The sequence below is a fragment of the Narcine bancroftii genome, chromosome 5, assembly GCF_036971445.1.
Source record: "Narcine bancroftii isolate sNarBan1 chromosome 5, sNarBan1.hap1, whole genome shotgun sequence".
Classification (NCBI taxonomy): Eukaryota; Metazoa; Chordata; class Chondrichthyes; order Torpediniformes; family Narcinidae; genus Narcine; species Narcine bancroftii.
The window spans coordinates 193,497,425-193,523,510 of record NC_091473.1 but is presented as its reverse complement, the minus strand read 5'-3'; the positions used below and the strand labels follow the sequence as shown (position 1 = coordinate 193,523,510).

The window sequence follows — 26,086 nt, the reverse complement described above, 5'->3', positions numbered from 1 at the left end:
AACAGGAATAGGTCTATTCTTGAGTATGTTTTATGTCTACCCGAATAATATGAATATTCCTTTTCCTTTGGGTGTTGTTTCCTCCATATATCCAAAAGTTGCATTTCTTCCATCGATTTAATTATAAATTTGGTTACTTTGTTCTTTCTGTTAATTTTTTTCCAAGTTTTATCCATGTTTGAATCCAAATTAAGGTTGAAATCCCCTCCTATTAATATGTTCCCTTGCGTGTCTGCTATCTTCAAAAAAATATCTTGCATAAATTTTTGATCTTCTTCATGAGGTGAATATACATTGAGTAAATTCCAAAACTCCGAATATATCTGACATTTTATCATTACATATCTCCCTGCTGGATCTATTATTTCCTCTTCTTTTTTAATTGGTACATTTTTACTGATTAATATAGCTACTCCTCTAGCTTTGGAATTATATGACGCTGCTGTTACATATCCTACCCAATCTCTCTTTAATTTCTTATGCTCCATTTCAGTTAAATGTGTTTCTTGCACCAATGCTATATCAATTTTTTCTTTTTTCAGTAAATTTAGCAGTTTCTTCCTTTTGATTTGGTTATGTATTCCGTTAATATTTAAAGTCATATAGTTCAACATAGCCATTTCATACTTTGTTTATCTTCCCTTTCCGTTTCCTCATCATCACCTTTCCTTCTTATCCATTTCTGCTTTCTTTTTATGAACGCTTTATAAGACAACATTTCTAAAACATCAAACATTTCCCTTATTCTCCTATCTAAAATTTCTTTAACCCCATTCTCCCCTCCCCCTCCTGAGTTGCCCTTTATCCCTTGTCGGGCAACTACATCTCCCCTCTCCATTTGGATTTGCGAATTCACTCGCAAGCGTCAACTGATTTTGCAGTGACCGTAACTCCTCCCCTCCCAGTCCACCCCGGAAAAGATTTAAATTTTCATATATAACAAAGGTCTCTTTTTTAATTCCCTCCTTACTTCCTCTGTTCCCTTTCATTCCCTTATTAATTCTTATCTATACTCTATATATTTTCCTCTAAATACGGATACACTCATGTACACACATATATATACCCATATACACACATACATATAGTTTGTGGTCAGTTTTGTTCTCGTTACATGTCTTCATCTCTCTGTCTGTTTTGTAGTTGTTCTGCAAATTTTTGTGCATCCTCCGGATCCAAGAATAGTCTGTTTTGCTTTCCTGGAATAACTATTTAAGTACCGCTGGGTACTTTAGCATAAATTTATATCCTTTTTTCCCTAGGATCGTTTTTGCTGTATTAAACTCCTTCCTCTTCTTCAGGAGTTCAAAACTTATATCTGGATAGAAAAAAATTTTTTGACCTTTGTATTCCAGTGGCTTTTTGTCTCCTCTTATTTTCTTCATTGCTTTCTCCAATATATTTTCTCTTGTTTTATATCTTAAGAATTTTACTAAAATGGATCTTGGTTTTTGTTGTGGTTTAGGGGCTAATGTTCTGTGTGCCCATTCTACTTCCATTTCTTCCTGTAATTCTTCCTAGGACCCTGGGGATCCAATCTTTTATAAATTCTCTCATATTCTTGCCTTCTTCATTTTCCTTAAGGCCCTCTATATTTATATTATTTCTTCTATTATAGTTTTCCATTATATCTATCTTCTGAGCTAACAGCTCTTGTGCCTCTTTAACTCTTTTATTAGATTCTTCTAATTTCTCTTTTAAGTCCTCTATTTCCATTTCTACGATTATTTCTCGTTCTTCCACATTGTCCACTCTTTTTCCTATTTCTGATATGACCATCTCTATTTTATTAATTTTTTCTTCTGCACTCTTAATTCTTCTTTTTATTTCATTAAATTCTTCTAATTGCCATTCTTTTACTGATTCCATATATATATTTTTTTTAAATATCCATTGTCCTACCTTTCCCTTCTTCTTCCATTTCTCTATGTTCTTCTTCTTCTTCTTCCTCTGGGTTGGCCATCTGTTGTTTCCTTGTTTTCTTTTTGCTCTCTTCTTTCTTGCTCTCGTTGTTTTCCGTGTTCTCCTCCTGTTGCTGTGTTGCAGCTGTCACTCTCAGCTGTGGAGATAGACTCCTCAGCTGATCCCCCCTCCCGTCAGTGTGTTTTTTTTCATGCACATCGCGCATGCGCGACTCCTCGCGCATATGCGGTTGCGCACTTTTACTCGGCTCCGCGAGCCATTTTTGTAGTCCTGAGCTCAGGACTTCCACCGACCTTAGGGAGCGGGCTTCTCTCTCCGCGGCGGGCCTCCTCGGACAGGTAAGGCCTTCACCTTCTTCTTCCGACGTTCTTTCTTCTTCTCTTCTTCCCGTTGCTTTTGACTTTTCTCTCTTTGCTGCCATTTTCTTCTCACCTTTACTTTTACTTTGATTTAATTTTTATTCTTGTACCTTTGTGTTTTGTGTATTTTTTTTCAACTTTTCCGAAGAGGGCTGGAGTTCCCTGAACGGCCACTACTCCATCACGTGACTCCTCCCCCTGGACTCTTTCTCAATGGCAATAATTATTGTGTTACCAAAACAGTATAGAGATCCACTTAAAACTTCTTCCTATCGACCAATATCTCTATTAAACACAGATTATAAAATAATAGCAAAAGCACTGGCAATCATGTTAGCACAGTGTTTACTTAAGTTAATGCATACAGATCAAGTGGGATTTGTTAAAGGCAGACAAGCGTCAAATAATCTGGCGAGATTGTTTAACATAATAGATTTAGCCCAATCAAGACAGGATCCTAATATATTAATATCATTAGACACAGAAAAAAGCATTTGATAGACTTGAGTGGCTGTTTCTCATTTTGAAACATTGGAAAAGTTGGGTATAGGGCAGGGATTTATTAACTGGATTAGGGCATTATATCAAAAATAACAACTAACAGCCAAATATCAGGGGTGTTCCCATTAAGATGATCAACTAGACAAGACTGCCCTCTCTCCCCGGCTCTATTTGTTATGGTGATAGAACCACCGGCAGAAGTGATCCTGAAATTAAAGGCTTCGCGGTCGGTTAAGGTCAACACAAAGTAAGCTTGTTTGCCGATTATATATTAATATACATATCTGAACCCAGGAGATCACTGGAAAAACTGCAGGAAACTTTAACAAAATATGGAAGAGTATCGGGGAATACAATAAATATGGATAAAGTGAAATTCTACATTGAACAAATCGTGATTATGAATGACAGAAAGCAAGCAGTATACTCAAATGGAAAAATGAAGGGATTAAATATCTGGGAATTATGCTTCGTAACAATTTGAATAATTTGTACAAATTGAACTACTCTCCCCTGTTGGAAAAAATAGAACAAGACCAACAAAAATGGAAGGACCAGGCCCCTAACGTTAATAGGGAGAGTTAATTGTATCAAAATGAAGATAATGCCAAAGATTCGATATTCCAGTCGATATCAATACATTTACCAAAAAAAGTTTTTCTAAGACAATAAATAATTTAGTGAGACAATTCCTATAGAATAATAAAATACCATTAGAAAAATTGACATGGGATCATAAACTGTGACTCCCAGATTCTAAAAAAACATTACTTGGCTGCACAGTTAAGATTTTTGGCATCTTTCTTCGATACAAACCCACCAAAATGGGTGGATATGGGATTACAAGGATTGGATGAAACAATGATTAAAGACTTTAAAAATTAATGAGAAAAAAGACTTCAAACCCAATATTTACTCATGTGATAGATTTGGCAGGATATTAACGATGATATAGGAAGGAAAGCTGGAATTTCGTTAGGATCGCCATTATGTAATAACCCCAGGCTATCTATGATAATGGGAAATAGGATTCCAAATATATGGCTACAAAAGGGGATGGGCCATATCACGGACTGCGACAAAGATGGTGTTGTAGCGGCGGCTTCTCTGCTTACTGAATAACTCCACAACCAAACTGGTTCAGTTCAGTGAGCAAAACTCATTTATTGAGGTCTGCCTGGCTGGTCTTATGCTCTCAGCCCGAACCTGGCTGAGAACCGCGCTGTGGGCCCTGACGCTGCCAGGGTGTCACGTGGGCCGCAGAGCATGGGCTTCTGAGCCTGGTGCCGAGATCGGGAAGAAACCCCCGACGGCGCCATTTTGGCCAGCTGCCCTGCCACATGCATGTCCTGTGGGGCCGGTTTGCCTCCCTAATGGCGTGCCACCACACAGCTCCCCCCCCAGAACTGGTGCCAATGTCCTTTTTTGCCCGGCGGCCTCGCTTCTTGGGCTGAGCCGCGACCACTGGCTCGTTGGGGTCGAGGCGTGTTGGCTTTAATCTGTCCACAGTAATCAGTTCCCTCTTACCACCGATGTCCAGTGTGAAGGTGGATCCTGAATGCTGGATGACTACTGTATGGCCCTTTGTACGGTCTTTGTAGGGGTGCTATGGAAGGGCCTCACCTGATAAAAACATATTCTGCGGAATACAGCTCGCTGGGGATGTAAGAGCCCCGTGTGCCGTGTCTGGGCGGTGGTGGGAGTGTGAAGGAGTCCAAATGGGCCCAGAGGCAGGGAAGTAAACCGTGTGGTGACTTGAGGGTTGTGAGGTGCATTGATAAACTCACCAGGCAGGGCTAGCAGTGCACCGTAGACCAACTTGGCCGATGACACCTGCAGGTCTTCTTTGGGTGTTGAGCGGATGCCCAGGAGTACCCAAGGCAGCTCATCCACCCAGTCGGGGCTGGTGAGGCGGGCCATAAGTGCCGACTTAAGATGGCGGTGCAATTGCTCAACCAATCCGTTGACCTGTGGGTGATAGGCCGTTGAGTGATGCATCTCAATTCCCAGCCTATTGGTGAGCTGTGCCCAGAGTGCAGAGGTGAACTGCACACCTTGGTTGCTGGTGAGGTGGGTCTGGATGCCAAACCGGGCAACCCAATCAGTCAAAAGTGCTCGAGAGCAGGAGTCCGTGGAGGCATTGGAATCATCTCGGGCCCACAGTGGTGCTGTCTACCACCGTGAAAAGGTAAAGGTTACTTTGGCAAACAGGTAAGGGGCCAAAAATGTCCACATGTATGTAGCTGAACCATTCTCGGACGTGTTCAAAATCCTGCACGGCGCTCTGGTGTGCTTGTGTACCTTAGAAAGCTGGCAATGGGTGCAGGTCCTGGCCCAGTCTGAAATCTGCTTTTGAAGCCCATGCCAGATGAAGCGTTCTGCCACCATACAACCTGTGGACCAGATGGAAGGGTGGGAAAGGTCATGGATATTGTGGAAGACTTGCCTGCGCCACTGCTGGGGAACCACTGGTCACAGGGTGCCCATGGAGACATCGCACAGGACGGTTTCGTCACTGAGAGGAGTCAGGAGGTCCTGGAACTGCAGGCCCGTGATGGCAGTCCTGAAGGTCTGCGTCTCTTTGTCGGACTTCTGGTCCCAAGCAAGCTGGTCATAGTCTAAGCTAGGTGTCAGCGAGCAAATGGCCGGTCAGGAGAGCACGTCAGCGACCACGTTGTCTTTCCCCATCTTGTGCCGAATTTCGGTGGTGAACTCCGACACAAAGGTCAGATGATACTGTTGGCGGGCTTACCAGGGATCTCTAGCCATAGCGAGCACCTGAGTGAGGGGTTTGTGGTCGGTTAAAATGGTGAAAAGCATCCTCTCCAAGAAATAGCAAAAAGGACGCACAGCGAGGTACGTGCCCAGCAACTCACGGTCGAAAGCACTATACTTGCGCTCTGGCGGACGAAGAAGTCGGCTGAAGAATGCCGTGGTTTCCACCGTCCGTTAATCTGCTGCTCCAGGACAGCACCGATGGTGGTGGTAGAGGCATCGACGGTGAGTACATATGAAGGTCGGTGTACGGGTAGACGAGCAGGGTAGCCTTTGCGAGGGCAACTTTCATGGCTTTGAATGCCCTGCTGGCCTCTGGAGTCCAGGTGAGCGTCTTGTCCTTGGCTGTTATGAGGGCGAAGAGCAGCTGCATGATGCGTGCAGCATCTGGAATTAATTGGTTGTCGGAGTTGACCAGACCCGTGAACTCTTGTAGCTCCTTGAGGCTGTCCGGACGCAGGAACTCCCTGATTGCGGTGAACTTCGTAGCAGCTGTTGTAGCTCCTTCGGCCGTGATGGTATGGCCCAGGAACTGCATGGACTCTTTCCCGAACTGACATTTGGCCGGGTTGATCATTAGGCCGAAGTCAGCCAGTTGGGAGAAGAGGGTGCGCAGGTGAGACTTGTGTTGTGTCCGGTCTCTGCTGGTTACAAGAATAAATGAACACAAAGTTCAAATCCCTGCCCACTGTACCCATGAGGCGCTGGAAGGTCTGGGCGGCGATCTTGAGCCCGAAAGGCATTCGTAGAAATTCAAACAAGCTGAAAGGGGTGATGGTGGCCATTTTGGGGATGTCCTTGGGGTGCACCGGGATTTGATGATACCTGCGCACAAGGTCGACCTTGGAGAACACCCTCGCCCCATGCAGGTTGGCCGTAAAGTCCTGAATGTGAGGGATCGGGTGACGGTCAGGTACTATAGCGTCGTTAAGCTGTTGATAATCTCCGCAGGGATGCCAGCCACTGGAAGCTTTTGGGACCAGGTGGAGTGGCGAGGCTCAAGGACTGTCGGAGCATCGAATGATCCCCAGTTCCTGCAGATGCGAGAACTCCTCTTTTGCTATCTGGAGCTTATCGGCGGGAGCCGGCGTGCCTTGGCATGGACAGGCGGGCCTTGGGTGGGAATATAATGAAACACCCCGTGACGTGATGAGGCAGCAGAGAACTGCGGCATGAGGAAGGACGGGAACTCATCCAGGATGCGCTGAAACTCGTCTTTGGGAACGCTGACCATGGCCATCTGTGGCTGCTCTGTGTGGGAGGTGTTGAGGTGAACGGATTGGAAGGTATGGGCATCGAGAAGTCGCCTACCTCAGGGGTCGACCAGGAGCCCGTGGGCAAGGAGGAAATCAACACCCAGAATGGAGGTTGGGAGGGACAAAATGGTGGACCTCCATGAGAACTTCCGCTGGCCGAGCTGGAAGTGGGCAGTCTTGTTACCATATGTTCGGATCTCCTTCGAATTGGCTGCATGGAGTGGAGATCCTCAAGGTCGGATCTGGGACTCGATGGCTGTTGCTGGGATGATGCTGATCTGGGCCCCGGTGTCGACGAGGAAGCGTTGGCTGCTGATTGCATCTCACAGGTAGAGAAGTCTGTGTTCTTGGCCAGCCGCCACAGTCATTAACAGCGGCCGGCCTGCTCGTTCTGTCTGCCAAGGCGTTGAGGTGAAGCATTCGAGTGGCACGCTGGCGCCTGGAGAGGCCAAGGGAGCCGGTGAGCACCCACTTGATGGTCCCGTACTTATCTTCTGCGGGAGGGTGCTGAACAAGGTGCAGCACTCGTTTGGTGGTGGTCCAGGGTGGCGACCACATGATAAAACTTGGTCGTATCTGATTAAATCTGGCGGAGGTGAAAATGAGCCTCTGTGTGGCTGAACCAGGTCTCAGGCTCCTGAACCCAGAAGTCAGGAAGCTTGACGGCTATAGCGTTGATTGAAGAGTTGTTCATATGGGGTTCAAAGGCATTTGAACCTGTCGGGTCACCAATGTAGCAGCGGCTACTCTGCTTACTGAATAACTCCACAACCAAACACGTTGAGTTCAGTGAGCAAAACTGATTTATTGAGGTCTGCCTGGCTGGTCTTATGCTCCCAGCCTGGACCTGGCTGAGAACCACACCGGGAGCCCTGATGTCGCCGGGGTGTCACATGGGCCACAGAGCATGGGTTTCTAAGCCTGGTGCCGAGGTCAGGAAGAATCCCCCAATGGCACCATTTTGGCCGGCTGCCCTGCCGCGTGCATGACATGTGGGGCTGATTCGACTGCCTAATGGCGTGCCACCACAGTGTCTTATTATCATTTGAACAAATGTAGTAAACCGATGGAATTCCAAATGGTACTTTCCTTCATTATCTGCAATTAAAGGCATCTTGAAGAGAAATTTGGGGAAATGACTTAACTCCTCCAGGAGTAAGTGAATTGGAACACACATTATGGATGGGTAATATACCCAAATTTATTACCCAAATTGAATTATGCCCTACAATTGGAATGGGAAAATCTTGGACTATGTAGAAAGATGGGAAGCAGATCTGGGAGGAAATTTAGTAGAACAATCCTGGTCTGAATGGTGCAGAGATGGGGCAACTTCGATCATCAATGCGCAGCTTATGGCTTTGTGCAAATATAACTTTTTGCATCAATTATATTTGACTCCACAAAGACGACACAAATCAAAACCAGAAATATCTGACAGATGCTTTCGACGAGGAAGTAACATTTCACTGCTCTGTAAAGTCATGTACGAAAGTTGATTCTTTCTGGCAAGAAATATCAGAAGTCGGAACTTTCCAGGTAACCCGGAACTCTTTGGGGAAATTTTATGGATATTAGCAATAACCTAACGAAGTTTCAAATGTTTTCTATTAAGATTACATTGGCAGTAGCCAAGAAATGAGTAGCAGTTACGTGGAAGTCAGATACACCGACTGCCCTGACACGGAGGATGAGTTGTCTTCTACCTATGGAAAAGATCACGTATAAGAAACTTCACGATCTGGGCAACCATACTTGAATGATGTTGGAGCACAAGTACAATAATGCTGCTGGAAATTCATGGTCTTTCCTCAATTATTTTACCTCTGTAGCGGGAGCCGCACGCGTACAACAGAATCGCGCACAGCCACAGCAGTTTAGCAGGCGCATTACCAGAGCGCATCGCCTCCAACGATGTCCCAGTCCTCCAGCTACAGGTCAGGCACCAGCAATTAGGAAAAGCGCGCGAATAAGAGCCCACGCTTTTTATGGCACCCGACACCCGAGGCTGGGGAGTGACGTCACTACCGCATCCCAGAAGGCTCAGCGTGAAACGCACAGAGGGAACTATAAAAGCTGTGGTTAAGCACAATAAAGGCAGTGATTCCTGACTCTACTGTCTCCAGTGTCATTTATTGCCACTTGCGTAAGGTAGTGTCGTCAGGTAGGCCACTACATATTTTGGTGACCCCCGACAGGCCTCAGCTACACTGTGTCCCACATGTCTGACATGGACGAGCAACCGACGATTTCAAAGGTGGAGGTTGACGCAGCCTCGCTGGCTGCAGCACCAGTGGAGATTAATGCCTACCTCCATTCTGGTTGGATCAGCCACATAGCTGGCTGCAGTTGGCCGAAGCGCGATTTGTGCTTCGGAACGTTACATCTGAGAACATGAGATATTGGCACGTCGTGAGTGCATGAGACGCTACGACCACAGCAAGGGTGAGTTCATTCATCGATAACCCGCCGGTGGACCAGAGGTACACTAAATTCCGGAATTTTTTGCTGAAAACATTTGAGCTTTCTCGTCATCAACTGGTTATAAGGATTTTGAATACGCAAGAACTGGGGGACTGTAGTCCATCTCAGTTAATGCAAGAGCTGGTATCACTAGCCGCAGGCCATAAGGCATCTGAGTGGCTTAAAATAATTTTTTATTTTGCATTCTGTGAACCATAACAATCAAAATATGTACAAACGTTTCTCATTAAATATACACAATGGCATTTTCCCCCTTCCCTCCCGCCCCCCCTTCCCACCCCCCTCCAAAACCAATAAATATTCAACATATACAATACAATAAAACCATAAAACAATGTCTTTACACAAAGGAAAAACAAACAAGAAAAATGTGTCATCTACTTTTACACACTAAATCAAATAGTTTTGTCTTCTTATCATTTTAGGGGATGGAGGTCGGGCGCGGATTTCTTGAGAGACCGTGGTCTCCTGGTTGATATTCATAAATGTCGTCTGATAAACATGGCTAACTTCCAAACTTTTCCCCTTAAAAGAATGCATCGTTCCTTCCAACCGGTAAGAGTTCAGGCAATTCAGCAGAATGCATACGCCTCGATACTTAGAGAGTTCCTGGGACTGTTGACGACTAATTTTCAGGATACTATATCATTCATACAACTGGTCCACCTGTTTATGCTCGGGCTTGTAGGCCTCCAAAAGACAAGCTTACAATTGCAAGAGCAGAATTCGCAGTAATGGAGGAATTAGGGTTGGTATGCAGGTCCAAGGGTCCATGGGCTTCACCCCTTCACATGGTGCCAAAAGCTGTGGTGGTTGGTGGCCATGTGGGGACTACAGGTGGTTGAACGATATAACCATCCCCGACCACTATCCAATCCCTCATATTCAGGATTTCTCAGCACAGATGGCTAACTCTACTATATTTTCCAAAGTGGATTTAGTAAAGAGATACCATCAGATTCCAGTTCACCCTGAGGATGTTCCAAAGACGGCTATTATAACCCCCTTTGGTCTCTTTGAATTTATCAGAATGCCATTTGGTCTGAAGAACGCAGCCCAGACATTTCAAAGATTGATGGATGTTGTCACTTGGGACTTTGAAGGAACCTTCATATATTTGGATGACATCCTCATAGCGAGCCCCGATGAGGAATCACATAAATGACACCTCCGTCTCCCGTTCGGTAGATTACAGGATTTTGGCCGTTCAGTCAACCCCGCAAAATGCCAATTTGGTACGGCTGCAATTAATTTTCTCGGCCACAGGATTTCTCGTACAGGAACTACCATTGCCAGACAAAGTGATTGCCATATGCAAGTTTCCCCGGCCTCTTACTCTAAAGGATTTGCAACGGTTCATAGGAATGGTTACCTTTTACCATCGTTTTATTAGAGGAGCGGCAGCCATGATGCGCCCACTGTTTGACCAATTAAATGGAAAAAGATCAAATATATTGCATTGGGATGAGGAAGCGGACATGGCTTTCGAAAGAACCAAGGATTCTTTGGCATCTGCGGCAAGTCTTGCCTACCCAGATCACGAAGCGCCCCTTTTGCTAACTACAGACGCATCCGACCATGCAATTGGTGCAGTGTTGCAACAACACGTAAAAAAACAATGGGTGCCACTTGCGTTTTAAAACAGACATCTTCAACCTACAGAGATGAGATATAGCACATTCGTCCGAGAATTGCTGTCATTGTATTTGGCGGTGCACCATTTCAGATACATGCTGGAGGGTCAAGTGTTTACGGCCTTTACTGATCATAAACCTCTCGTGCAGGCCATGAGTATGATATCTGACCCGTGGTCCGCGACAGCAACGCCAATTGTCCTTTATCTCTGAGTTCATGACTGACATTCGGTACGTGGCCGGTTTGTCTAATCTGGTGGCAGATGCCCTATTGAGACCAACTGTCTCTGGAATCCAGGGTGGAATCGACACGACACAGTTCGTGGAAGACCAGCAGTGGGATGAGGAGGTACAACCCTACAAAACCGCCATTACAAGTCTCCAGGTTGAGGAAATCTCTACTGAGGCAAGCGGTCCCACACTCCTTTGCGACATTTCCACAGGACACCCTAGAGCCATTCTACTGGTGGGCGCAGGAAGATCTTCAATGATATACATAATCTTTTGCATCCTTCCATTAGATCTTCCATTAAACTAGTGTCAAATCGTTATGTGTGGCACGGTCTAAGGAGAGATGTCACCCTGTGGGCCAAGACTTACCTTCCATGCCAAAAAGCTAAAGTTCACAATCACACACATGTACCGCCTGAAAGATTCTCCATGGTGGATGCAAAATTTCAGCACATCCACGTGGATGTAGTTGGACCTTTGCCGGTCTGTCAAGGGATGAGATATTTATATCCTGTTATTGACCGTTTGTTGGCCGGAAGCAATCCCCATGCAGGCAGCAGACACGGAGACGTGTGCACGGACCTTTATTTTTCATTAGTGTACCTACTCACATCACTTCAGATAGAGGTACACAGTTTACTTCCCACCTGTGGACACAGGTTTCAAGCTTCTGTGGAAGTAAATTACACCACTGTGGTGAATGTCTGCCAAACTGCCTGTCTCCCCTCTGGCGAGCCTTGCTGTACTAACATTGGCTGTGCATTATCTCTACTGTTAAGGACACTCCCTTGGGTTTTACTGTGTATGCACCTATTGTCTTTCATTATTGTACCATGAGTTTCTGCTCATAAAAGCCATGATTATTGTTTGACTACATCGTCTTTGTCTACTTCAACTGGCACTTCATCGCCTATCATCATCAATCAAATGGACTTGTGGAACGGTTCCAGAGGCATTTAAAGTTGGCACTTAAGGCAAGACTGCAGAGGCTGAACTGGATGGATGAATTCTTTTTCTTTGGCTTGGCTTCGTGGACGAAGATTTATGGAGGGGGTAAAAGTCCACGTCAGCTGCAGGCTCGATTGTGGCTGACGTCCGATGCGGGACAGGCAGACACGGTTGCAGTGGGTGCTATTTGGAATACGTACAGCACCAAAGGAAGGATTGACAGTTTCGACTTCTGAGATGATCTATGGAACTCCTCTGTCCATTCCAGGTGACGTACATTTCGGTAGTGACAAATCGACCAGCTGACTTGGATATTTTACATCTTGTGAGAGGTAGCAATAAGGCAAAACAACCCTACCCCATGGTTTTCACAGGAGCTCCAAACTTCAGGTGCCACACGACCTACTGACTGCAGAATTCGTGATGGTTAGAAAAGGTCAGAAATGCTCAGCATTTCAATGCCCATATGAGGGGCCTTTTAGGGTAATCAGGCAAGAAGGTGTGGTATTTACATTGGACGTAGGGGGCCAAGAGTTTATGTTCACAATTGAACAACTGAAACCGGCACACGCTGACCTTTTAAGACCGATCTCGCCACCTCTGAAACATCCCAGAGGACGCCCCAGGCTGAACTACCAGCTGGGGCCTGCATCTGGCAACCACGATTCTGCGGGCGGTGGTGTAGTGTGAGCCCCACGCGTACAACAGAATCGCGCACAGCCACAGCAGTTTAGCAAGCCCATTACCAGAGTACATCGCCTCCAACGATGTCCCAGTCCTCCAGCTACAGGTCAGGCACCAGCAATTAGGAAAAGCGCGTGAATAAGAGCCCACGCTTTTTATGGCACCCGACACCCGAGGCTGGAGAGTGACGTCACTACTGCATCCCAGAAGGCTCAGCGTGAAACGCGCAGAGGGAACTATAAAAGCTGTGGTTAAGCACAATAAAGGGAGTGATTCCTGACTCTACTGTCTCCAGTGTCATTTCTTGTCAGATAGGCCACTACACCTCTTTTAATAAAATGTAGACCGATGGTCAGAACACTTCCAATCTCTTTTCAGTGTCAACCGCTCAGTCCAAGATTCCGCCCTGCTCCAGCTCCCTCAACAGCCCCTAAGGCTAGAGCTGGATGAGGTCCTCACCCTGGATGAGACATATAAGGCAATCGAACAACTGAAAAGTGGCAAAGCAGCAGGTATGGATGGAATCCCCCCAGAGGTCTGGAAGGCTGGCGGAAAAACTCTGCATGCCAAACTGCATGAGTTTTTCAAGCTTTGTTGGGACCAAGGAAAACTGCCTCAGGATCTTCGTGATGCCACCATCATCACCCTGTACAATAACAAAGGCGAGAAATCAGACTGCTCAAACTACAGGGGAATCACGCTGCTCTCCATTGCAGGCAAAATCTTCGCTAGGATTCTACTAAATAGAATAATACCTAGTGTCGCCGAGAATATTCTCCCAGAATCACAGTGCGGCTTTCGCGCAAACAGAGGAACTACTGACATGGTCTTTGCCCTCAGACAGCTCCAAGAAAAGTGCAGAGAACAAAACAAAGGACTCTACATCACCTTTGTTGCCCTCACCAAAGCCTTCGACACTGTGAGCAGGAAAGGGCTTTGGCAAATACTAGAGCGCATCGGATGTCCCCCAAAGTTCCTCAACATGATTATCCAACTGCACAAAAACCAACAAGGTCGGGTCAGATACAGCAATGAGCTCTCTGAACCCTTCTCCATTAACAATGGCGTGAAGCAAGGCTGTGTTCTCGCACCAACCCTCTTTTCAATCTTCTTCAGCATGATGCTGAACCAAGCCATGAAAGACCCCAACAATGAAGACGCTGTTTACATCTGGTACCGCACGGATGGCAGTCTCTTCAATCTGAGGCGCCTGCAAGCTCACACCAAGACACAAGAGAAACTTGTCCGTGAACTACTCTTTGCAGACGATGCCGCTTTAGTTGCCCATTCAGAGCCAGCTCTTCAGCACTTGACGTCCTGCTTTGCAGAAACTGCCAAAATGTTTGGCCTGGAAGTCAGCCTGAAGAAAACTGAGGTCCTCCATCAGCCAGCTCCCCACCATGACTACCAGCCCCCCCACATCTCCATCGGGCACACAAAACTCAAAACGGTCAACCAGTTTACCTATCTCGGCTGCACCATTTCATCAGATGCAAGGATCGACAATGAGATAGACTCGCCAAGGCAAATAGCGCCTTTGGAAGACTACACAAAAGAGTCTGGAAAAACAACCAACTGAAAAACCTCACAAAGATAAGCGTATACAGAGCCGTTGTCATACCCACACTCCTGTTCGGCTCCGAATCATGGGTCCTCTACCGGCATCACCTACGGCTCCTAGAACGCTTCCACCAGCGTTGTCTCCGCTCCATCCTCAACATCCATTGGAGCGCTTTCATCCCTAACGTCGAAGTACTCGAGATAGCAGAGGTCGACAGCATCGAGTCCACGCTGCTGAAGATCCAGCTGCGCTGGATGGGTCACGTCTCCAGAATGGAGGACCATCGCCTTCCCAAGATCGTGTTATATGGCGAGCTCTCCACTGGCCACCGTGACAGAGGTGCACCAAAGAAAAGGTACAAGGACTGCCTAAAGAAATCTCTTGGTGCCTGCCACATTGACCACCGCCAGTGGGCTGATAACGCCTCAAACCGTGCATCTTGGCGCCTCACAGTTTGGCGGGCAGCAACCTCCTTTGAAGAAGACCGCAGAGCCCACCTCACTGACAAAAGGCAAAGGAGGAAAAACCCAACACCCAACCCCAACCAACCAATTTTCCCCTGCAGCCGCTGCAATCGTGTCTGTCTGTCCCGCATCGGACTTGTCAGCCACAAACGAGCCTGCAGCTGACGTGGACTTTTACCCCCTCCATAAATCTTCGTCCGCGAAGCCAAGCCAAAGAAGAAGAAAGATCGTAAGCTCCAACGGTGGACAGAAAGACACAATATTCCTCTATATTTGTGTTAAAGAGAAGGGGGTAGTGGTGGGGGAGGGAGGGGCTAGAATGTTTATTGTTCAAAATTTTTGTTTTATTTCACATAAGTTTGGTTAGTTATTATTAATATACAGATATTTATGAAAAGTGTATTTTTTAAGAAAAACTTGTATTTTACATGCAAGTTGTTCTCAGTCTGACCTGTTGAGTTTCTGAAGCCTGTGTTTCTAGCTGATCTGCTCCTGGCCTGGCAGGAGAACCAGACTATAATTGGGGTTGTGCATGGGGTGAGGGCTGTGCAAGGGGTGAGGGCTGTTCAAGGGGTGAGGGCTGTGCAAGGGGTGAGGGCTGTGCAAGGGGTGAGGGCTGTGCAAGGGGTGTGGGCTGTGCAAAGGGTGAGGGCTGTGCAAAGGAGTGAAGGTTGTGCATGGGTTGAGGGTTGTGCAAGGCTGTGTTAGGGTTAAGGGTTGTGTCAGGGGTGAGGGTTGTGGGCTGTGCAAGGGGTGAGGGTTGTGCAAGGGGTGAGGGCTGTGCCATGGGGTGAGGGCTGTGCAAGGGGTGGGGGCTGTGTTCGGGATGAGGGCTGTGCATGTCCCGGGGAGGAGGGGGTTGCCGTCAGGTTTCAAGGGACGTGACCTCTGCCCCTTGTTCCGCCTTCAGGCGCACGCAACGCAAAGCGGAAGCTTCCGAGCTGCGATAGAAGGGCAGAGCGACCAATCGGGAGAGTGGGGGCGGGGCCGCAGTGGCCGTAGCGAACCAATCGCTGCGGGCCGAGTGCCATGGCCGCGGCGGCGAGGAGCCTGTGTGCGAGGAGGTTGCGAGCCTTTCCTGTGGTTGAGGTCCGGGGGCGAAGCTGTTCGGTCTGTAACACGCTCTCTGTGAACGTTTCCCGCTGCTCAGTCGCCGCAAACAACGTATCTGAACGATTTCCCCAAGCGTCGGAACAGCGCTGAAAATAACCCTTTGGCCCTTCTTGTGCGTGCTGGCCCTCGTCCCACTGACCTGCACCCAGTCCATCCCCCTCCCATCCACATGTGGAGTTTGCAGTGCTGAAAACAGGCCTTTTGGCCCTTCTTGTGCGTGCTGGCCCTCCTCCCGCTGACCTTCTCCTGGTCCATACCCCTCCCATCCACACTTGTAGATTGCAGGATAGAAAACGGTCCCTTCAGCCCTTCTAGTGCGTGCTGGCCCTCCCACTGACCTGCACCCAGTCCATATCCCTTCCCATCCAAATTTCTCCATTGCAGCACAGAAAACAGGCCATTTGGCCCTTCAAGTCTGTGCTGGACCATTATTCTGCCTCCTCTCACTGACTTGCACCCAAGTCCATGTCGCTGTACAAATGATTCTTAACAAACCGGCCGCAACGTCGGATCTGTATCTTTATCCTTACAACATAGAGAGCCCTGTTTGAGCGGCTGAGTTTCCCCAGTGCTGTGTTTTCACTGTTTTGAGTTGAGGCTGGAGTTGGCGGGATTCCTACAGTTGTGGAAAAGGGAAAGCGTTGAGGGGGAACGTTAGTTTAATGAGGGGGAACATTTCAAGAAAAATAATTCTTATGATCCTGAAGGAGTTACAGACGTATCAGACCCAGTACCACCAGGCTCTTCTTCCCACGGGCAGTGAGAACGCTGAGTGACCAAAGGAACTGCTCACACTGACCCTTCGAGATGCTCTTCTGTGCGAAACTATATTAATTTGTACAGGTCGAGTACCCCTTATCCGAAATGCCTGGGTCCAAAAGTGTTTCAGATTTCGGATTTTGGAACACCATTTAAAAATCATTCACTCAGTCGTAAGGATACGTGCATTCACATTACAGTACAAATATTTACATATGCACAAATTAACTGAAGTCGACGTGTAATGCACTACTTACGTCCACTGTGGCCTGTTCTCTGATTGGGATTTCTGAATGCTCTGACATAACACCTTATGGGACCATGGACGAAAAAAGATTAGGATTTTGGATTGTTTTGAGTTTTAGGATAAGGGGTTCACAACCTGTATATATCAGTATTTGCCCTGCATGGATATTGTGTGCCTGTTTGTGTGTTATGTCTGGTTGAGTGTCTTTTTATTTTGCACTGAGGACCAGAAAACGCTGTTTCACCTCGTTGTTATTGTCCAAAATGATGGTCATGAACTTGTCATGACATTGAGCCCACTTTCATCACTTCAGCTGGCAGCTTGTTCCACACTCCCACCGCTCTCTGTGTGAAGAAGTCTCCCCTAATGTCCCCCCTAAACTTCTCCACGGTCGTTGCAATCAACCAGGTTCGCACCGACTCTGGCCTTAACCTGAGTCCTCTGGTTTGTACCTCTCTTCATCTAATCTCTGGCACCAAAAGCCTGCATGCTCCCCACCATGACGACCAGCCCCCCCACATCTCCATCGGGCACACAAAACTCAAAACAGTCAACCAGTTTACCTATCTCGGCTGCACCATTTCATCAGATGCAAGGATCGACAATGAGATAGACTCGCCAAGGCAAATAGCGCCTTTGGAAGACTACACAAAAGAGTCTGGAAAAACAACCAACTGAAAAACCTCACAAAGATAAGCGTATACAGAGCCGTTGTCATACCCACACTCCTGTTCGGCTCCGAATCATGGGTCCTCTACCGGCACCACCTACGGCTCCTAGAACGCTTCCACCAGCGTTGTCTCCGCTCCATCCTCAACATCCATTGGAGCGCTTTCATCCCTAACGTCGAAGTACTCGAGATGGCAGAAGTCGACAGCATCGAGTCCACGCTGCTGAAGATCCAGCTGCGCTGGATGGGTCACGTCTCCAGAATGGAGGACCATCGCCTTCCCAAGATCGTGTTATATGGCGAGCTCTCCACTGGCCACCGTGACAGAGGTGCACCAAAGAAAAGGTACAAGGACTGCCTAAAGAAATCTCTTGGTGCCTGCCACATTGACCACCGCCAGTGGGCTGATAACGCCTCAAACCGTGCATCTTGGCGCCTCACAGTTTGGCGGGCAGCAACCTCCTTTGAAGAAGACCGCAGAGCCCACCTCACTGACAAAAGGCAAAGGAGGAAAAACCCAATACCCAACCCCAACCAACCAATTTTCCCTTGCAACCGCTGCAATCGTGTCTGCCTGTCCCGCATCGGACTTGTCAGCCACAAACGAGCCTGCAGCTGACGTGGACTTTTTACCCCCTCCATAAATCTTCGTCCGCGAAGCCAAGCCAAAGAAAGACCCCTCATGATATCGATGTACGCAGTTAGCGTAACACTATTACAGCACCAGTGGTTTGTATCCCGCATTGTCTGTAAGGATTTTGTACATTCTCCCCGTGTCTGCATAGGTTTTCCCTGGGGCCTCCGGTTTCCTCCATATGGGAGCGGGGCGTTGGTTAATTGGGAGTAATTAGGCGGCAGAGTCTCATGGGCGCAAAAGGGCCTGTTACTGTGATGTACAGTACAACCCTGATTATCCAAAATCCTTAGTTACCAGAATTTTTTGGGGGGTCTGTTCGGCTCCGAAAACTTTTTTTGGCGCAATTGAGGATTTCAAAAATCCTCATTTATCTGAAAAATTTCAAAGCCAAGGTGACGCCACTTCACCTCTGAAAAATTTTGGATTAATGAGGATATCCGAAACAATCTGAAATTTTTTTGGAGCCGAACTAATGTCATGGGTTGAAAAAAGTTAGGGATTTTTGGAAAACCTCTGAATAGAATTTTGAGTTTTTGGTGTTAAATTTACCTTATTTTATTCAGATTTTTTTTTTTGTTGAGAATTAAACGTTATTTCATGCTTTAAAAGCCTTCCTTCGTTGTTGTTTAAACACTAGGCACTTTCAGGTGGCCAAAATACCCCGAGGTAAAGCCGCAAATTTGACCCCTATGCAGCTTTCGGGAGGCCACCTGAAAGCGCAGGAGGTGCCTGCGAGGCGCACTTGGTAACCCTCCTCCGGGCGGCATAATCGCTGGAGCACTGAGGTCCCGCCCTCCCGGCACCTGAATGCAACCGCCTAAAAGTGGCTGATAATCAGCTGGCGAGCGCCTGACAGCCCCTCTCCCTGCCGCCCCAGTGCTGACGTCCCAAGATGCCTCCTGTGCAGCTGTCCCTTTCAGGTGGCCAGCACTGCACTTTCAGCGCTGCCACCACCCAAGCGACCATTCCACAGGTCTGAATCCCCTTCTGCAGGCACATTCTTGGCAGAGAACGCACCTGAAAGTGACTTGCTGTGTAAGTAATTGGTAAAGTATGGGTGAGGTGAGAAGGTGGAAAGTATTACATAGTGAAAGATCAATGTTCCTGTGAGGGCAGCTTGCTGGAACTCTACTATTGCGGGGCCTAATCATGCCGTGGCTCAGTCGCTGAAGAATCCATCCCACTCCTGGTGTTCTTTCTCTCCCAGTACTCCAGCATGTTTCCCCTTGGGGTTTGCCCTTCAACTCGACGTCACTGCTTCCACTGCCCTGCGGTAAAACACAAAAATCTGCAGGCACTGTGGTTGAAGTAAAGACGCAAGGCTGGAGAAACTCAGTGGGTCAAACAGCGAACTTTATGGAGCAAAGATAAATAACCAGTGTTTTGGGCTTCAAGGTATGGTAAAATGAGAGAAGGTGCCCAAACACTTTGGTGGCATGGCATTAACATTGAGTTCTCCAATTTCTGCCAGCCTACTCTCTGTTCTCCCTCCCTCTTGCTCTCTACCCCCCCCTCCATTGACAGCCCCTTCCCCCTGCTTGTTGCTGTGCCCTCCCTTCTCCACCCCGGACCTCCTGCTTTTGGGTCTGTGCTCCTCCCCCTATCCCTCCCTCGCCATTCTGACTGGGCGCCTACCGACATTTTTCCCAGGCCTCGACGAAGGGCTCAAGCCCAAAATGTTGGTTATGGATCAACCAGATTCGCATCGACTCCGGCCTTCACCCGAGTCCTCTGGTTTGTACCTCACCTAATCTCTGGGGATGAAAGTCTATGTGCATTTGCTCTCGGTAGACCCCTCATAATATCAATGTACACAGCATTACGCTATTACAGTGCCAGTTGTTTGTATCGTTACTATATAAAGTGTACTGTTTGACTGTTTGATCTGCTGAGTTTCTCCAGGTGTTCAATCCCTGTCGGACTTGACCTCCTTCTCTTGCGTTGGCAGAGTTCGGCTGAGACAACAACTCCGACTGACAGCGTCAGTGAGCTTGGCAGAGGCCGTAGAGAGGACAGGGGTGCCTTGCACGTGAGTAGAGCAGAAATTAGTGGAAGAAAACCTTGTGCCGAGGGTGCAGAGCGCGCAGGGAGATAGGGATAGGTTCAGTGAGTGGGAAGGGGGCTGGTAGACAGAGTCTATCACTGGTAAATGTAACATCATCCATTTCAGAAGGAAGCATCAGAAATAGTGGCAGGGAGGAGGAGTCACGTGATGGAGTAGTGGCCGGACGGTGAACTCCAGCCCTCTCCAGAAAAGTCGGGAAAAACAAGAGAAAATACAAAGGCACAGAAATACAAGTTAAAGAAAAGTGAGTATAAAGGTGGAAAGAAGATGGAGACAAAAGGAGAAAAATCAAAATCAACGGAAAGAAGAGAAGACAACGGAGGAAAAAGGTGAAGGCCTTACCTGTCCGAAGAGGCCCGCTGTGGAGAGAGGAGCCCACTACCTCAGGTCGGTAGAAAAAGAACTACAACAATGGCTCACAGAGCCGAGTAAAAGTGCGCAACCGCGCATGCAAAAAAACACACCGACGGGAGGGGGGACCAGCTGGGGAGTCGATCTCCACAGCCGGCAACGACAGCTGCAGAACACCTGCAGCAAGAAGAGACCACAGAAGACAATGGAAACAAGAGAGAAGAGGAGGAAAGGGCATCAAAGAAACAACAGATGGCCAACCCAGAGGAAGAAGAAGAGGAAGAATACAGTGAAATAGATAAAGGGAAAGGCAAGGTAAAGGATATACTTGCTCTTGTTAGAGGATACATGGAGTCATTTAAAGAATGGCAAACACAGGAATTCAATGATTTAAGAAGAAGAATAAACAACACAGAAAAGAAAATAAATAAAATGGATATGACCTTAACAGAAATGGGGAAAAAAATGGACAAGATGGAAGAACGGGCAGTAGCAGCAGAAATGGAGGTAGAAGACTTAAAAAAGAAATTGGAGGAATCTAATAAAAAAACTAAAGAGACACAAGAATTACTAGCCCAAAAAATAGATATAATGGAAAATTATAACAGAAGAAATAACATAAAGATAGTGGGCCTTAAGGAAGATGAAGAAGGCAAGAATATGAGGGAGTTTATAAAAGAATGGATCCCTAAGGCCCTAGGATGTCCAGAACTACAGCAAGAAATGGAAATAGAAAGGGCACATAGAGCATTGGCCCCTAAACCACAACCACAACAAAAACCAAGATTTATTGTAGTAAAATTCCTAAGATATACTACAAGAGAAAAGGTACTGGAGAAAACAATGGAAAAAGTAAGAGAGGGCAACAAACCACTGGAGTATAAAGGGCAAAAAATCTTCATTTATCCAGATATAAGCTTTGAACTCCTAAAGAAGAGAAAAGAGTTCAATACAGCAAAAGCGATTTTATGGAAGAAAGGATATAAATTTATACTAAAGCATCCAGCGGTATTGAAAATATTTATTCCAGGACAACAAAACAGACTGTTCTCGGATCCAGAAGAAGCACGAAAATTTGCAGAACAATTACAAAAATAGACTGAGGGATGAGGACGGGTAATGAGAGTAAAAATGATCACGATTGATATGTATGTGGGTAAAGACAAAAATAGACTGAGGGATGAAGACGGGTAATGAGGGTAAAAATGATCACGATTGATATGTATGCGGGTAAAGAGGTAAAAGAGTGAATAGAGACAATGGGCATACGTGAAAGTATCTGTAATTAGAGGAAAACATAGATAGTATAGACAAGAATTAATAAGGGAAGGTAATGGAATAGAGAGAATAAGGAGGGAATTAAAAGAGTGACCTTTGTGACACATGAAAAGTGAAATCTTTTCTGGGGGGGGCTGGGTGGGGGAAAAGAGCGGTCACTGCAAAATCAGTTGACGCTTGCGAGTGGATTCGCAAATCCAAATGGAGAGGGGAGATGTGGTTGTCCGACAAGGGATAAAGGACAACTCAGGAGGGGAAGGGGAGATTGGGGATAAAGAAGATAGAAATAGGAGAATAAGGAAAATGTTGGATGTTGTAGGAATGTTGTCTGGTAAAGAGTTGAAAATAAGAAAACAGAAATGGAAAAGGAGGAAAGGTAATGATGGAAAAACGGAAAGAGAAGATAAACAAAATATAAAATGGCTACGCTGAACTATATGACTTTAAATATTAATGGAATACATAACCAAATTAAAAGGAAGAAACTACTAAATTTACTGAAAAAGGAAAAAATAGATATAGCATTTGTCCAAGAAATACACTTAACTGAATTGGAGCACAAGAAATTAAAGAGAGATTGGGTAGGACATGTAACAGCAGCATCGTATAATTGTCTTATTATCTCCTCTTGCAGGTCAAAAGCAAGAGGAGTGGCTATATTAATTAGCAAAAATGTGCCATTTAAAATAGAAGAGGAAATAATAGATCCAGCAGGGAGATATGTTATGATAAAATGTCAGATATATTCGGAGCTTTGGAATCTACTTAACATATATTCACCTAACGAAGAAGATCAAAAGTTTATGCAAGATATCTTTTTGAAGGTAGCTAATACGCAAGGGAACATACTAATAGGAGGGGATTTCAATCTGAATTTGGATCCAAATATGGATAAAACGGGGAAAAAAATTAACAGGAAGAACAAAGTAACCAAATTTATAATTAAATCAATGCAAGAAATGAAACTTGTGGACATATGGAGGAAACAAAACCCAAAAGAAAAGGAATACTCATACTACTCGACTAGACATAAAACATACTCAAGAATAGACCTATTTTTGTTATCAGCTAGTATGCAGGATAGAGTAAGAAAAACAGAATATAAAGCGAGAATGCGATCGGACCATTCACCCTTAATACTGACAGTAAAGCTAGAGGACATCCCTCCAAGAATGTATAGATGGAGATTAAACCCCATGCTACTTAAAAGACAGGATTTTAGAGAATTTATTGAAAAACAATTAAAAATGTACTTTGAAGTAAATACGGAATCAGTGGAAGATAAGTTTATACTATGGGACGCAATGAAAGCATTCATTAGAGGACAAATAATAAGTTATGCAACCAAGATGAAGAAGGACTATAATCAGGAAACAGAGCAGTTGGAAAGGGAAATAATAAACATAGAAAAAAAATTAGCAATAAAGGAAGATACAACCAAAAGAAGAGAATTTGCGGATAAAAAAATAAAATATGAAACATTACAAACATATAAGGTGGAGAAGAATATAATGAAGACAAAACAGAAATATTATGAACTAGGTGAAAAAACACACAAAATCTTAGCATGGCAGCTTAAGATAGAGCAAACTAAGAAAATGGTATTGGCAACAAGGAAAAAAGACAAACAAATTACATATAATCCAAAAGAAATTAAGGAAAACTTCAGAGAATTCTATGAACAATTATACCGAACTGAAAACGAAGGGAAAGAAGGGAAAATAGATGAATTTTTGACTAAAATTGAACTACCAAAACTACAAATAGAGGAACAAAATAAATTAACAAAACCATTTGGAACAGTAGAAATACAAGAGATAATAAAAAATTTACCAAATAATAAGACACCAGGAGAGGATGGACTCCCAATAGAATTCTACAAAACATTTAAAGATCTAATAATACCGCCCCTCCTGGATGTAATCAACCAGATTGATGAGACACAAAACTTACCAGATTCATATAAAACAGCAATAATTACAGTGATACTAAAACAAGGGAAAGATCCACTCTCACCAGCGTCATATAGACCAATATCTCTGCTAAACACAGATTATAAGATAATAGCTAAACTATTAGCAAACAGATTAGCAGAACAGGTACCGAAAATGGTAAATTTAGACCAAACTGGATTTATCAAAAAAAGACGCACAACAGACAATATTTGTAAATTTATTAACTTAATTCATGCAGTAGAAGGAAATAAAGCACCGGCAGTAGCAGTTGCTTTAGACGCAGAGAAGGCCTTCGACAGAGTAGAATGGAATTACTTGTTCAAAGTATTGCAAAAATTCAGTTTACCAGAGAAGTATATTAATTGGATTAAAGCATTATATAAGGGACCGTTAGCGAAAGTGACAGTAAATGGACATGTATCAAAGCAATTTAACTTAAGCAGGTCAACGCGGCAGGGATGCCCACTATCACCATTATTGTTTGCGCTAGCTATAGAACCACTAGCAGAATCGATAAGAATAGATAATAATATAAAAGGAATAAAAATAAAAGACAGGGAATATAAAATCAGTCTATTTGCGGATGATGTGATAGTGTACTTAACAGAACCAGAACTATCAATAAAAGAATTATATAAGAAATTGAAGGAATATGGAGAAGTGTCGGGATACAAGATAAACGTAAATAAAAGTGAAGCAATGCCTATGAATAACGCGGATTTCTCAAAATTTAAGGAGGAATCCCCATTCAGATGGCAAATGCAGGCAATAAGATACCTAGGTGTGAAAATAAACAAAAATCTAGGCCAATTATATAAACTCAATTACAATCCACTAATGAAAAAATTACAGGACGATTTAGAGCATTGGAAAGAGCTACCACTAACACTGATAGGAAGGATAAACTGTATTAAAATGAACATTTTTCCAAGGATACTATACTTATTTCAGGCATTGCCAATACAACTGACAGAAAAATTCTTCAAAGAGTTAAAGAAAATAATAAGGAGATTTTTATGGAGAGGGGGGAAACCAAGGATAGCACTAGATAAATTAACAGAATGGTATAAACAAGGAGGCTTACAATTGCCAAACTTCAAAAATTATTATAGAGCCGCACAATTAAGGTACCTATCAGATTTTTATCAAACAAGGGAAAAACCAGACTGGACGAGACTAGAATTAGATAAAATAGGGGAAAAGATACCTGAACACATATTATATAAATGGGACGAAAAATTGGTACAACATAGAACTTCTCCAGTATTACACCATCTCCTCAATATATGGAAGAAGATTCATGTAGAAAGAAATAAAACAAATTATCAAATACCAAAACTAATATTGACGCAAAATAAGCTACTCCCTTTTACAATAGACAACCTTTCCTTTAGAAAATGGGAAAAAAAAGGGATTAAAAGAATAGAAAATTGTTTTTCAGGAAGTAGATTCTTATCCTTTGAACAAATGAGAGATAAGTACAATATAACTGGAGATACAGCGCTGGCATATTACCAACTGAGATCCTACTTGAAAGATAAATTAGGAAGCAATTTGAGTTTACCAGAGGGAAGTAACCTTGAATATGTGATTACAGATACAATGTTAATCAAAAGATTTATAACAAATATGTATATTAAACTGCAAGAAAAGGAGAATGAGGAAACAAATGGTAAAACTAAACAAAAATGGGAACAAGATTTAAATATAAAGATAAAAAAGGAAACATGGGAGAAATTATGTTCTGGAACGATGAGAAATACAATAAATACGAGGCTACGTATGATACAATATAATTGGTTACACAGACTATACATTACACCGCAAAAGTTAAATAAATGGGACCCAACAGTATCTGATAGATGTTTTCGATGTAAAAAAGAAAGGGGAACAACAATTCATGCAATCTGGACATGTGAGAGAGTAGAAAAATTTTGGGATGATCTCAATCAGATATTAAATAAAATAACAGAAAACAATATACCAAAGAATCCAGAGATCTTTCTCCTAAGTAACATAAAAAATAAAGAATTTGGAATTGACTTGGAAGATGCACAAAAAAGATTTGTTAAGATAGCCCTAGCCGTAGCAAAAAAATGTATTATGTCAACCTGGAAATTGGAAGATAATTTGAAAATACAACAATGGTATATAGAAATGAATAAATGTATTCCATTAGAAAAAATAACAT

At 44.7% G+C, this 26,086-nt stretch overlaps 1 protein-coding gene across 7 annotated transcripts in view; it reads left to right on the top strand.

Annotated features, from left to right (window-relative positions):
• LOC138764489 (threonine--tRNA ligase 1, cytoplasmic-like) overlaps positions 1-26,086 on the top strand; it is a 179,605-nt gene that overhangs the window by 18,676 nt on the left and 134,843 nt on the right. For 5 of the 7 annotated variants that reach the window (XM_069940478.1, XM_069940484.1, XM_069940480.1 and 2 more), the window contains exons 1-2: positions 15,827-15,930; positions 20,195-20,275. In XM_069940478.1, coding sequence (XP_069796579.1) covers positions 15,850-15,930; positions 20,195-20,275 — 162 coding nt within the window. In that variant the 5' untranslated portion in view covers positions 15,827-15,849. Of the gene's footprint in view, positions 1-9,723; positions 9,854-15,826; positions 15,931-20,194; positions 20,276-26,086 lie in introns of those variants that run through there. The other 2 variants (XM_069940482.1, XM_069940483.1) reach the window with 2 other exon arrangements.